Source organism: Nycticebus coucang, chromosome 18 (genome assembly GCF_027406575.1).
Source record: "Nycticebus coucang isolate mNycCou1 chromosome 18, mNycCou1.pri, whole genome shotgun sequence".
NCBI lineage: Eukaryota > Metazoa > Chordata > Mammalia > Primates > Lorisidae > Nycticebus > Nycticebus coucang.
In genome coordinates, this window is record NC_069797.1 from 67,702,225 (window position 1) to 67,716,794 (window position 14,570).

Consider the following 14,570-nt stretch of genomic DNA (forward strand, 5'->3'; position numbering starts at 1 on the left):
TTTTACTCAATTGAGTTTAAAAAAAACTGTATTCACATACAAAATATTGATATTTATATGTATAAAAGAAAATTATAGATACTTATACAGATACACACACATAGGTATGCGCACACACATCCAGCTTTTGGAAACTGTTTGAGACACAGAAAATAACTTGGCTGACAAGACGTCAAAGAATTGCAAAAGAGGTCACAGCACCAAAGGCCTTACAGGCTGCTTAGCAATTTGTAGCATGACTGCTGATAAGCATCTATTTGCCTCAGTAAATAGAAGCTGAAATAGAACCATAACATTTGTTCCAGGAAACCGTAACTGAAGTCAGAAATCATGAATAATAAAGGATGAAAAACCCTCTTTTAACCTAATGGACTAAAAGGAGATTTTTTGCTTTTTCATTTCTGCTAATGGTCTCTCTCTCCCTTGGCACTACCAGAGTTGGCCCATTATAGGTGAATCAAGTCTCAGTTCATATGCAGGACATGGTCCAAAGATCATTTGTAAGTTGGTTGTTTGGAAAAAAGAATGTGTTTTCCCCTAGAAACTCTCTCTCTCAGGGTGACTGGCCTTTCAGGTTTGCCTGCATAGTGCTGTGCAACTCTTGCTGTAGCTGAGCTCCGGACCTTTGAAGGCAGGATCTCAGCAGAGGAGGAGGAAAAAAACAGGTCATCGGTTTCTCTACACAGAGCCCTGGCTCTGAGCTCTATTTAAGTATAAATTGCTTTGATTTCCTAGTTTCCCGCTACCCTTTTGGTATCCAGGTCCAGGGCCCTAATCACTGGATTCCAGCCCCCTCCCCTAATCTGCCTTGCCCTTTCTGGGTTGTTTTCCTGCTGAGAGAGACTACAACCCCAAATTACCCACTTGTTCCCACTTCCTGACCCACCAGACTCCCATTTCCTCAGGGCAGTTGATATCAGCCAAGGGCTACAGGAAAAGCAAACTGAGCAGATACAAATTCATACTAGTAGGTGAATGAGGAGAACCACTTGACCTTCTTAATATCTTCTTATGTTAAAATAATTTAGTTGTTAAGACTTGAGAGTCATTGTGGGCAGTAAGGACAGAGGATGGTTCAGAATTCAGGCACACATTAGTGGGATTCTTGGGCTCCTTACTGCAACCTGCCTCCAGTACTGGCAGTCAGTTAGGAGATGATCATTCCCTGGGGAAAAAAAGGATGGCCAGAGAGGAGAGACCCACCACAGTGAATAAGCTAGTTCTTTGCAAGATCACCTCTGAGAACCCCACTGGATAAGCCACATTTGTGCACACAGAACCCTCCACCAACTTTTTGGGCCTCATAATGAAACCTTAACAGACAGCCAGGGATCACTAGATATGTGTGTAAAGTTCTAAAGAGAAAGAAAAAGACTCAAACAGAGAAAACAGCAGACAAAAGTTCAAAAGTAGTATAGTTAATATCTATAAAGAAATAAGAAAATACACTTTATCCACGAAATGAGAAAGGATGTGGTTTAGTCTGTGCAGGATACAACAAAATACTATAAAACTGGGTGTCTTACAAATTTATTTCTCGCAGTTCTAGGTAGTGGTAAGTCCACATCAAGGCACTGACAGCTTTGGCATCTGAAGAGGACTATTTTTTTGAGACAGTCTCATTCTCTCTCCCTGGGTAGAGTGCCGTGGCATCGTTATAGCTCACAGCAACCTCAAAGTTTCTGGCTCAAGTGTTCTTCTTGTCTCAGCCGCTACAGGAGCTGGGACTACAGGCACGTGCCACTGTTGCAGGAAGACAAGGCCCAACGGAGAGAAAGAGCACCCAAACACCACGTTAATAAGAGGAAGGGCTTTATTCACTAGCTGGGAGCCAACAGCGTAGAAGAATTCCAAATGGCTGCGCTCCCCTATTGCCTTGGTCTTTCCCTTTTTATTGACAGTCAAAAAGTTCCACCCCACAGATACCCTTCTCATTGGCCAGTTTGAATCAAGAGGGAGCTGCTATTCCCACCCCTACAGAACTACAGGATTTCACAGAACTTGGAAATTTCCAAGTTTCAGGAAGTTAAGTTTACAAATTTCCAAGAGCTGAGTCACCGTGGAGAGGACCCTGCATGTGTATCCTTGTGGTCTCCTTGAGAAGACCTGTTCTTCTAGACCTCACCTTCTCAGGTATCCTCTCTCACCACCACACCTGGCTAATTTTTTCTATTTAGTAGGGATGGGGATCTTGGTCTTATTCAAACTTGGTTTTGCTGGTCTCAAACTCCTGAGTTCAAGCAATCCACCTGCCTTGGCCTCCCAGAGTGTTAGGATTACAGATGTGAGTCACAGTGCATGGCCAAGAACTCACTTTCTGATTCAGAGATGGCACTTTCTTGGTAAGGAGTCAGCTAGCTTCTTAGGGTCTTTTTTACAAAGGCCCTAATACCTAATTCATGAGGGCTCCATCTGCCTGACCTAATCACCACCCAAAGGACCCCATTAAGACAATCACACTGGGGGCAGGTGTCAACCTATGAATGCGGGGGGTGCGGGGGGAGGGCAGATACCATAGCAGGTTGCAAAATAAAATATACAATATTAACAAGAAAGGCCTTTTGGCTATTAAAAAACAGAATATTTGAAAATAAAAGAATAGAAAGCAATTCATACAAACTTCAGAAAATAGTATAAAAATAGATGGAAAAATGTGAAAGACCTCAAAATTAGAGGATCCATCCTGAATATTAAAGATAACGCAAAATACTCCCCAGGGTTCCTTTGTAGGAAGCTGCTAGGACAAACAGGATGGAATCTGGGACGAACCTGAGGAAAAATGACCTCAACTGGATAGGGAGGTGGGCATGGTGGGGAATAGGCTTGTTTGGAGGTCTCCTAAAGGCCCATAACTTAGAAGGGGGAAGGGAATGCTGTCTGGGTGGCGACTTGTACACAGTGCACTGGCCACTCTTTGTGCACCCACGTTTGACAGACGCTGGGATACACACATACACAAGGGACCTCGGGGATCAGAGCTCCATCCTCTCATCTTGCAGATGTGAGAGAACCCGAGGCCCAGAGAGGGTGGCGGGCCTGCCCTAGGCCACAGAGCCAGTTCAGTTCTCCTGCCCGCCCTAACCACACGAAGAGGGGAAAGTACCGCTGGTGACAGCACCGGCAGCACGCCCCCAGCTCCGCGTCACCCCGCGGCGAAAGCGGACTTATTTTGGACCACGCTGGTTAAATTAGTCACGCTGAGGGCGCGCCTGCAAAACCCACGGCCCGCCGAGCACCCTTCCGAAACGGGCGAAATCCGGCGACGCGGGCGCGCCTGGGGCCCCTGAGCGAGGACAAGCGGGAGGCAGGCGACGGCGGGGGCTGATTTCGGCGCCTGGTCGCCCCCTCTCCAACCGCTGGTAAAGAAGACCAAGGCCATCGCCCGGCACTTGTTAACACGGAGCTATGCGGCCGCCCCAGGCTCGGGGCCTGCGGCGCGCGGTGCGCGGCGCGCGGCGCGTGCGTGTTGTGGGCGGAGCGGGGCGCACGCGGCATGCGCGTCGGAGCAGAGCAGCGCGGCACGGCGCGGGGCGCACGCGCGTAGGGGCGGGGGCGGGGGTTCCGGCGCCGGCGGGTGGTGTGGAGGCCTGCAGGGGTGAGGGTGGTGCAGTGGGACTGTCAAGGCCGGGTTAGGGCCGCCTGGGGAGGGCGTCCGGAGTGTAGAGGCGGGGACAGTCGCGGTCGACCGGGAGAGATGAGGATGTGGGAGGGACTGCCGCAGCGGAAGCAGGGAGGACTGCGGGCACGCGGTCTCCGGGAGCAAGGCGTGGCTCTTTGGGGGGCTCCCTAGGGAGAAAAGGCGGGGAGGGGGCAGGGAATAGGGAGCCCCCACTCCACCTCCAACCCGGGGACTGGTTCGCGCCTGCACTGGGCAGAGCCTCAAATACGAGTTGCCACAGGCAACCAGCTAGAGTGACCGGGTCGTCCCGGTTTGCTTGAGATGGTCTGGTTTTAGGAGCCAAGCATCCACGTCTCCCCAGTCCATTGCAGTGACCTTTTCCTGCCTCCCGTACCTGCTCTTTCCCGGGCCTGAACCCAGCATAGACCTGTGAGGCTGGAGGAGGACCACAGACTTGGTTCACACTGCCTTTTTTATGTTAGGGCGAAGGCACCCTCCACAACACCTTTCCAGCCAGGTCTGGACATGCCTGACCTTGTGAGGTAAAAACTTCAATGGGAGCCTTCCTTTCTTCATAAAGGTAGGTGGAACTCAGGAGGGTATATCTTTATATTTTGTCCTGGAGAAGTCAGATTTGAGCTCAGTTCTGTAGTAGTGAGGAGGATCCTATGCTCATATCATTGACTATAGAAGCCTTTGATAGGGAATTTCTGCCATCCTCTTAACCCCCCAGAATTCAGAGGTCCAATCAGAAAGGTCATTAGCTTAAGTTTTTCCATCAGATGTCTATCATTAAACTGGAAAAATCTAGATAATATGACAGTCCAGAGATGTTCAGTTTTTTCCCTTTCTAATTAAAAAAGCCTCGTGGTGGGACATCTCATTTGAATGGAAGGATGAAAGCTCTACATAGGAATCCAATGTGAGTGGAAGAGATACCTCATTGTGAATCTGGCTTTTGATTAGTCATCTGGTATCTTCCCTAGTGTGACATGACTTTGAGGTGATAAACTTCAGTGGCTGAGATATATCTTCACAGCCTGCAGTTAAATTACAGAAGTGTCAGGACTTAGGTTTGTTCTGGTTTTGTTTGATATTGGAGTTTTCCTTTGTTTTGTTTTTCTTGAGACAGAGTTTCACTCAGTTGCCCAGGCTAGAGTGCTGTGGCCTCACCCTAGCTCACAGCAACCTCAAGCCATCTTCCTGCCTCAGCTTCCTGAGTAGCTGGGACTAACAACACCTGTCACAGTGTCCAAATCATTTTTCTTCAGGCTGGTCCCAAACTTCTGAGCTCAAGTTATCCTCCTGCCTTGGCCTCCCAGAGTGTTAAGACTATAGGCATAAGCCACCGAGCCCAGCCAATACTGAATATTTTTGAGTCACACTGGAAAGAATGAAAATTTTTCATGTGGCTCTAATGAATTAATTAATACTATTGTTATTATTACCCAATGACAGAAGGGTATTGGGTCATATTATGGTCACCACTAGTTTTTATAATAGGGGTATGTTCCATATGAAAAGGAGGAATGGATTTCATGATTTTATTTTCAATTTCTTCAATACCCTCCCCTAGAAATTGAGGATATTTGGAGGTAGGGAACCCACTCTAAGGGTGACCACTCTAAGATACTCACATTCATTTATTCCATTCTGTGGAGAAATCAGAGATGTGTATGGAGAACCGGTGAAGTCCCCAATATGGATATGTATTTTATACTTGACTACTTATGTTTTTTTGGTAGATGCAAATAATACGACATTCTGAACAGACACTAAAAACAGCTCTCATCTCAAGGAACCCAGTGCTTGTGTCACAGTATGAAAAATTAGATGCTGGGGAACAGCGTTTAATGAATGAAGCCTTCCGGCCAACCAGTGATCTCTTTGGACCCATTACCTTGCATTCCAGATCAGATTGGATCACTTCTCATCCTGAGGATCCCCAAGACTTTGAACAATTTTTCAGTGATCCTTGCAGAAAGACTCCTTCTCCAGAGAAGCACAGCATTTATATACAGTCCATTGGTAGGTATTGCCGATATGCTGGTTTGGGTTTGATTTTTGCAATGGTACTGTTGTCAGGGATTGTTTGGGCTGTTGATCTGATCATTTTTGTTTTTTATGATAATTTTTGATACTCATTGCAGTGGCAGAAGTTTTGTGGCCAAACTGACTTAAAAGGGAACATTTTGTTTCCTTTTCATATTGACATCAATGAATGAAAAGTATATTGAAAATTTAGAGTTGGCTTTGTTCCTCATTTTTAATTTCTAGAATGAGGTAAAAGACTGAATATATTAATCACCTTAAACCCTGTCTTTAAATTTGCTTCCATATTATAGGATCTTTAGGCAACACCAGAATTATCAGTGAAGAATATATTAAATGGCTCAAGGGCTATTGTGAAGCTTTTTTTTATGGCTTGACAGTAAAACTCCTAGAACCAGTTCCTGTTTCTGCAACAAGGTGTTCCTTTAGAGTCAATGATAACACACACAACCTACAGATTCATGCAGGTGAATTAATTAGCTTTACAATTTGCATTGAGTAAAAGTAGTTTATAAAATACACACATACCTACATACGTATTTTTTTTTTTAAAATAGGGCATATTCTGAAGTTCTTAAAGAAGAAGAAACCTGAAGACGCCTTCTGTGTTGTGGGGATAACAATGATTGATCTTTACCCAAGAGACTCCTGGAATTTTGTCTTTGGACAGGCCTCTTTGACAGATGGTATTCCTTTTTGACATTATTGTTAGAAACTTCCTCAGTTTGAGGATATTTGAAGATGTTAAAAGGAAAATATTCCAACCAGTAATGACTTTGATATGTAAAACTGTCTAGTATTTTCAGTGAGGTGTCATGTGATAGTGGGAAGTAAGCTAATGGTTACTCTGATGATCTCGCTTACTCCCCAGCTGGCCATTCACTATCTACTTGACCTTGAAGGTAATAATGCCTATTTCACAAAATCACCTTGAGAAAATTTACATAAAAGTGCACATACATTAAAAGTATATGTACCTGCCTGGCACATATATGGGCATTTAGCACCACAGGTGGGAAATGTCCATCATACAGTAGCATTGTGAATTAAACAAGTTAAAGATACAGTCTGAACTAGCATTAACATGTGTTTTTTTTTTAGCTCTTGGCTTTTCATAGCAATCTTGTATAGATGAAATAACTATGGACTCATTTAAAAGTGTATGCTCCTTTCTTATCCCGTCTCATGACACTTGTCTTTTGTTTTTGTTTTTAAGAAGTCAGCTTCAGTCTTAGATTTGAGATGTGATAAACTTTGACTCATTTAGAACTCTACATGGTATTATTGGGATCGGATATGGAAATAGGTCATATTTTTACCTGTTTTTTTTTTTTTTTTTTTCTTCTTGTTTCCATCTTTCTACTTCTCCCTGTTCTTCCATTTTTGCTCTTATTTCTCTACCTTTATCCCTCAGGATCTAGGACAGGCTTGAAAGGGAGTAGGCCAGGGAACTAAGGGGAGTCGCTCATTCATGTTCTGGGGGGTGGGAAGTAAGTGCCAGGGACTGTACTCAGAGTTCATGGTCTGCCTGGATGTTACATTAGCTTCAGGATTTGTGTGGGAGTAGGGGTAATTTTTCTGGAAAATGTTTCTTCCTACTGAACGGGAGGGCTATGGGGTTATAGAGTCTCCTTCATCCTCAGTGTACCATTTACATAAGGTTTACTTAAGGTTACATAGGTTTTTTACATGAGGTTCCCCATACTCCTGCCCCCGTGACCCTACCACTGTGCTTTCTTAGAGACTTGGGTCACTGCTAGCTTTTTATCAAATGTTCTCCTTTTTATTAATTAACCTGATAGGAAACATTAAAAATAATTTAAAAACAATTTGTTCATTTGTTTAGATATTTCTAACTTATCTTATGTATTTAAGGAGATCAGGAAACATTTTCCCATACTGTTCACTCCTTTTTTTGGTAAGAAATAATGCATGATATAAGAAAAGATGTACATTGTAAGGAAGCAGGGTTGATCTGCCATGCAATAAGAAAATATCCTATGTTGGGTGGCACCTGTGGCTCAGTCAGTAAGGCGCCGGCCCCATATACCGAGGGTGGCGGGTTGAACCCGGCCCCGGCTGAACTGCAACCAAAAAATAGCCGGGCGTTGTGGCGGGCACCTGTAGTCCCAGCTACTGGGGAGGCTGAGGCAAGAGAATCGCTTAAGCCCAGGAGTTGGAGGTTGCTGTGAGCTGTGTGATGCCATGGCACTCTACCGAGGGCCATAAAGTGAGACTCTGTCTGTACAAAAAAATAAAAAGAAATAAAAAAAGAAAATATCCTATGTTGATCTTCTTTTCTCCAAGTTTACAAAGATTGGCATTTTTAAATTGAGCAACGTTTATTACTACAGGAAAAAATCTTCTATTTATAGGATTATTGGAAGAAAGAAGTATTATTGCCAAAGGTATTATTATAGTGAAATATGCCCACACTTGATGGGCCAGAGAGGGATGACTTGTGATACCTGAATAGATTTAGTTTTTTTTAACTTACAGAATACTGTCTTTCCCTAAAATTTAAATACCCATCTACACTTTGTGTGTGTAGGGTGAGGAACATTCTTTATAAATCACGTCACATTGGGCAAATCTTCTATGAGTTTATTTCCTTACCAAAAAATTCATTATTACTTTAACAACTGAAAGAGAGATGCAAATAAAAGTGATCATCTCAACATATTGAGTTATAAAGCAATCCCTCATAGAGTGACTTACACATTAAACTGTGTTCTCCACACATGTAGAAATGGTTGATGTAACTCTAAATGTAACACAGGAAGTCGGTTTTCAAGGGTGTTTATTCTGGTCACATGGCACTAGCCACATAATAGAACTATACTGTTCTTAAAAAAGGGGGTGGGGGGAAGGGAGGAGGTTATTCTAAAGGCATGGTCCAAAACATGGACTCCAGGATGTCAGCATGGCAGGCACAAGGAAAGGCCAGCAGGTACAGCAGAGAGCTGTTTATTATGTTTTTAAAGAGTGAGCTCCTGCCGCCTGTCATTCCCATGATGATTTCTCGTGGCTCCTTTTGGGGTTCTTGATTGAGTACTTGATTCATTGAAAAGAAGCTCTTTTGTGGGGAAGAACTGTTTGAAACTTCCAGTTTCTCAAGAATTTGACCTCAAGTTCATTGAGTTTTACAGGGCAGGGCAAATTGGGTAGAAGCAGCAGATGATTTTTTTTTTTTTTTTTTTTTGAGACAGAGTGTCAAGCGGTTACCCTGGGTAGAGTGCCGTGGCGTCACAGCTCACAGCAACCTCAAACTCTTTGGGCTTAAGCGATTCTCTTGCCTCAGCCTCCCAAGTAGCTGGGACTACAGGCACCTGCCACAATGCCCGGCTATTTTGTTGTCGTGATTGTCGTTGCTGTTTGGCAGCGCTGGGCTGGATTTGAACCCACCAGCACTGGTGTATGTGGCTGATGCCCTAGCCGCTGAGCTACAGGCGCCGGGCTGAAGCAGTAGATGATTTTGATAGTGGGATCTGGGGCCACAGCCCCTTGTGCTGTGAACCTTAAGTGTATGAGATGGCGTGAACACAGTCATGCAGGTGTGCACTTACTGTCCAGATGTTCCAGAAGCCTTTCCTTAGCAAATCTTACTCTCTTCCTGTTGTTGCTGGTCCTCTTTTTATAGGTGTGGGGATATTCAGCTTTGCCAGGTATGGCAGTGATTTTTACAGTTTTCGCCATGAAGGCAAAGTGAAGACCCTCCAGAAAACATCTTCAAGAGACTATTCCGTTTTTGATAACTGTTATATTCCTGAAATAACTAGTGTTTTGCTGCTTCGATCTTGTAAGGTGAGTTGTTTAAAAAATCCTATAGGATCATTTTTTACAAAGAGGTCTTAATTGCCTAAATTGTGTATTATCAGTGATTAAGGTAATATATGAGTTTGTAGCATTTGTATAATTTTGGTGGTGGCTAGTGCATGACTGAAATAATAAAAATTTTTAGGGCAAGGTGGGGTGGTTCACGCCTGTAATCCTAGCAGTCTGGGAGGCCGAGTCGGGTGATTGCCTGAGCTTACAAGTTGGAGACCAGCCTGAGCCAGAGCGAGACCCCCATCTCTAAAAATAGCTGAGCATGTGGCAGGCACATGTAGACCCAGTTACTTGGGGGGCTGAGGCAGGAGAATCACTTAAGCCCAAGAGTTTGAGGTTGCTGTGAGCTGTGACACTATGCTATGGCATTCTACTGAGGGCAACAAAGTGAGACTCTATCTCCAAACAAAAGAAAACAAAACAAAAACCCCCAAACAAACAAAAAACCAAACAAAGCAGTATTTATTTATTTTTTGAGACAGTCTCACTCTGTCACCCTGGGTAGAGTGTGTGGTGTTACAGCTTACGGCAACCTTAAACTCTTGGCCTCAAGCTATCCTCTTGTCTCAGCCTTCAGAGTAGCTGGGACTTCAGGCACCCACTACAATGCCTGGCTTTTTTTTTTTTTTTTTAATAGAGGCAGGGTCTCCTTCTTGCTCACTCTGGTCTTGAGATCCTGAGCTCAAGCAATCCACCCGCTCAGCCTCCCAGAGTGCTAGGATTTCAGGTATAAGCCACTACACCTGGCCTAAAAACAAAATTTACATGGATTCCTTCCTGTTGCAATTTACAATAATGGTGGCAGTTTTTTTTGGCCTGCTAGTTACACACAGCCTTGGCTGTGTGCATGTCTTCAGTATTAGTTGGATTTCTGACTCCTGGTGTGAAAGTGACCTCTTTCACACTGCTATGGTCATCTAGTAAAGCTGCCTTCCTGAGGCTTTTAGAGGATGTCTGTTCTCTGGCCTCTGAAAGATGATGGGCACCAGGCTACACTTGACTGTAGTTCTACTGATGGCTCCTGACATCTCTTACTCCCCTGCCCTTTAGAAAGCACATCCTGCCTTCCCCCCTTCTCTGTAGCCAGAGACACAGGCTTTTCCTTTGGCTGGAGTCGTTCTGCTCTTGCCGGTACTGTTTGTTGGGGTTTGAGAACTATACCTCTTTGAACTATGATTTCAACGTATTCCATGGGCCCCCTGCATCAGTGTTAACCTGATATGCTCATTAACGTGCAGACTAAGCCCCCCTCCTCCCAGTCCTATTATGTCAGCATCTCTAGAGGAAGAAGCTTCCTGTACGTAAATTGTAACAAGTACTGTAATCCACAGCAAGAATTCTCAGCCAGGGATGATTTTGCCATTCAAGGGACATTTGGCAGTGTTTGGAGATACAACATCTAGTGGACGGGACTACAATGTATAACTATCTCCCAACAACATGGAATTATCTGTCCAGCCTGCCATTGGTGTTGAGGTTGAGAAACCCTGGCCCAAGGGGGAATAATTAAGTATAGTAAGGAAGTCTGTAAGACAGTTGGGAAAATGAAGGATTATTCAGTCTTTCAAGGTGTGGGTAGAGTGAAGTTTTGGTGGTAATGGTAAGGGAGTTGATTTCTATCAATCTGTTTCTTGGAAAAGTAAGAAAAAGAAGACATGTAACTTGCTGACGACGATGGTGGTGCTCTAAGGCTCCAATGTGACTGTCTTGCAGACTTTAACCCACGAGATTGGACACATATTTGGACTGCGGCACTGCCAGTGGCTCACGTGCCTAATGCAAGGTTCCAACCACTTGGAAGAAGCTGACCGGCGCCCTCTAACCCTTTGCCCTATCTGCTTACGCAAGTTGCAGAGTGCTGTGGGCTTCAGCATTAAGGAAAGATACAAAGTAAATGGGAGGGGACCAACAGGGAGGGCAGTGGTTATCTAAGTAGCAAACTGACATTTTCTATTAGGTCCTTTTCTAGAGCTATAATTTATCAAAGGAAATTAGTGTAAAGATTAGCAGGAAGCTGTGGTTTTTTTTGAAAGAGCTTGCAAAAAAATACCCTTCTTAAAAACTTCAACTTGCCTTGAGTGATTTCTACGTACAGTACATATACTGAGAAACAGTGGAAGAGGTTTCTCTGGCTTTTATCCATTTAGGGTAAGAGAGCCTGACCTTGCAGAACAGAATAAATACGGATATATGTGGTAGAGTTTATTTTGTAAAATCCTATAAATATGTGGGCGTGATTTTCTTTCCAAATATGGGATAGAAGTACGATGTTCCTTAGGAGGAAAGGATGATCTTTAAGAAGTAATAAGGAAAGTACCTAATCTCAGTATGTGTGTGTGCGTGCCCACAAGCACATCAGTATACATGCACGTGGCTGCTCGTGGGTATGACTGTTATTCAAGTGACTGCACATAAATTCTGTGCGTATATCTGCATATATGTCTAACCTGTGGCTGTGTGTACACTTACATATGTATATACCTACACATCAAATTGAAAATACTGTATAAGGCCTTGTGGGATATTTAGCAAGTTGAGGAAAGAAAATAATTATCTTACCACCCTAAAAAAGTCAGTGGAAGAATGAGTGTGCTTCTTAAATTGTCTTTTTTCCTGTGCATACTTCTGACCACGACGTATAATTAAAGTTTGTGTATATTGGTACTAGCTATTTCCCTCAGTACTTCACGTGCCGTTTCATATCCATAACCATCTCTTTATCAAATGCAGCATCTGCCTGGGGTAATATAAATCACAGGCTGAGATCGCCTGATCTAGAAGCCAGTGTTTTTCCCTTGCAAAAATCATTCTGCTGTCGTTTGTTAAAATATGAATGTTTTCTGTTTTTCAAGGCGCTGGCGAGATGGATCAATGATGAATCTGCTGACAAACCTGGAGTAACTCCGAAACACAGTCGGGAGGATAGTGGGAATTTACCAAAACCCGTTGAAGCCTTTAAGGAATGGAAAGAGTGGATAATGAAATGCCTTGCTGTTCTCCAAAAATAAGGACCTTCAACCAGGAGTAATTAAAATAAATACTTGCACATTCTGCTTTCATTTGGGTGGAGTACTTCATTGGAATAAACTATTTACTGATTCTGTGCGGTGTTCAAGTAACAGGACAGAACTTTCTTTAAAGCACCTGAATTGAAATGAGACTCATTTTGAATAATAAAAATTGTGTAAACTGTCTTTATCTTCCTAGCTTGGTCTGTGGCAGTGAGCACATTATGTCTGTTCTTCCATTATGTTTATGTCTCACCAGAAAGCTAGGATAGTAGTAATTAGTAAGTAAATATTTTAAATGTGACCATATATGTCCTAAGGCACAAATCAACATAATTTCAAGGGGGTGAGTTTTGTTTTTTTTTTTAGAAGCTGCTCCCATCTGTTAGGCCCACCGTGGCACGTTGGTTGGTCAGCTTTCCTGTCCTCTGCTGTCCATCTCATCCCTCCTCTTCTTCTGTGACCTTGCCCTACTCTCTGGGGGAGGTGGCTTAACCTCTTTTTTGTTCCCTCGCTGGTTATTGGCTTAATCCTGAAAGAAGCGACAGTTTATATAAGCTTTTAACAGCTTAAGATGTGACCTCTCGGGAATATTTACAAGCGAAAACATCAGTGGTACTTACACTACAGCAACCTTTGGTGGTGGGAGTTCCGTTGAAATTCTCATAGCATTTAGGCATTTGTGAGGGGTCTTAAAAATAGTAAAGTACTTGTAGTCTGTGAGTGTACTTTAGTTTTAGAGCCCATTTCAGGTGTATTCCTGTAACAATGCCTTTGTCACTTTTTTGCATTGTGAAGTGTTTACTTGCTTTGGGAGAGAGTGTGATGGGGTTGTCTGCAGGGTGCCAGGAAGGCCCACGGTAGCCTGTAGGCTGTGGGCATCAGCCCCATTGCTCTGGTAGCAAGCAGGCTGAAAACCTCAAAATTGACAAGCCGCCTCTGCTAGATCAATGTATCTCAGAAATCTAGAAATCCTAGTGTCTCATCTTATTAAATGCTAGTGAGCAGACAGCATTTCCCTCTTTCCATCTAACCTTAAGGGTCATTTTTTTTTTTTGAAACTTAAGATTCTTTCATTGTGTTGACTTATACAGTGTGATTTAAGGCACATTTTATAAATGAATCTGGTTTCCTGTGGATTCACTCTCTTCCTTGATTAAACTTGCTTAAATAATTTTGGAAAAGCCTGGTTTGCTGTTAAACTTCATTGAAGAGAGAATATTTGGCTATTCCAACACTGAAAAGAGAACTTGACAGCACAGAATTTTATGGGTTCTGTGATGGGTTTTATTTCCTCCTCTAACGTACTTTAAATTATTACCCATTCTATTATATTTTCTTTAATTTTTCTACAAGGTAAGCACTGTTTTAGTCCCGAAGGTCAGAATTAGTCACACGCCCTTTTGAACTCAGATTAGCCTAAATGCAAAAATTGGGAATTATAGTTATTTGGACAAGATGAAAAATCCACTGAGGCCTACTCTCAGGGAGGAAAAATAACAAATCATTCTTGTTATTGAATCAAACATAACATTTTGCATAACTGGCATTCAGTAATCATCACTTAAGTGCTGTGGACAGCTAATTCTGTGTTATATATACTTTTGGCCAATTCCTTAGGGTTAAATTTAAAAATGGAATTTATCTACTGAAGCCAATTTTTATGTATTATGGTTAAATCTTTGTAGTTTAAAAAAAATGATTTTCACTACTTGACAAATCCAAGCAGATTTTGCACTGTGTGTTAAATGAATAAGATATTGAACAAGTAAAGAGAATAATTTTCTACTGTCTACTATCTTAGAAATAAGTGAATTTGAAATGCTGTTTATGTCTCAGATCCTGTACCTCGGTGCTGACAGAATTAGTATCTTTCTCCAGCTAGGGAAGGAATAAATGTTGACATTTCAGTTCACAGACTTAAAAATATATACATAATATATTTTGAGGGACTGTGGGCGGTTGGGCGTGTGTGTGTCTCTCTGGCTCTGTTGCCCAGGCTGGTTTTGCACTCCTGGGGGTCTTGCCTACCGCCTCCCAAAGTGAGCCCCTGAGCATCTACA

At 43.0% G+C, this 14,570-nt stretch overlaps 1 protein-coding gene across 5 annotated transcripts; it reads left to right on the forward strand.

Moving 5' to 3' along the window:
* The first annotated feature begins 3,052 nt into the window (after positions 1–3,052).
* On the forward strand, positions 3,053–12,690 carry AMZ2 (archaelysin family metallopeptidase 2). 5 transcript variants are annotated; one of them, XM_053569467.1, is made up of 8 exons: positions 3,053–3,359; positions 4,102–4,199; positions 5,365–5,647; positions 5,965–6,138; positions 6,229–6,357; positions 9,312–9,475; positions 11,213–11,389; positions 12,352–12,690. In XM_053569467.1, the coding sequence occupies exons 3-8, from the start codon at positions 5,365–5,367 to the stop codon at positions 12,505–12,507; spliced, it is 1,083 nt and encodes a 360-aa protein (XP_053425442.1). In that variant the 5' UTR covers positions 3,053–3,359; positions 4,102–4,199; the 3' UTR covers positions 12,508–12,690. The 5 variants fall into 5 exon arrangements, with proteins under 5 accessions (XP_053425442.1, XP_053425443.1, XP_053425445.1 ...); XM_053569468.1 differs by lacking the exon at positions 3,053–3,359 and adding an exon at positions 3,555–3,595; XM_053569470.1 differs by lacking the exons at positions 3,053–3,359; positions 11,213–11,389 and having other exon boundaries at positions 3,606–4,199.
* The last annotated feature ends 1,880 nt before the right edge of the window (positions 12,691–14,570 follow it).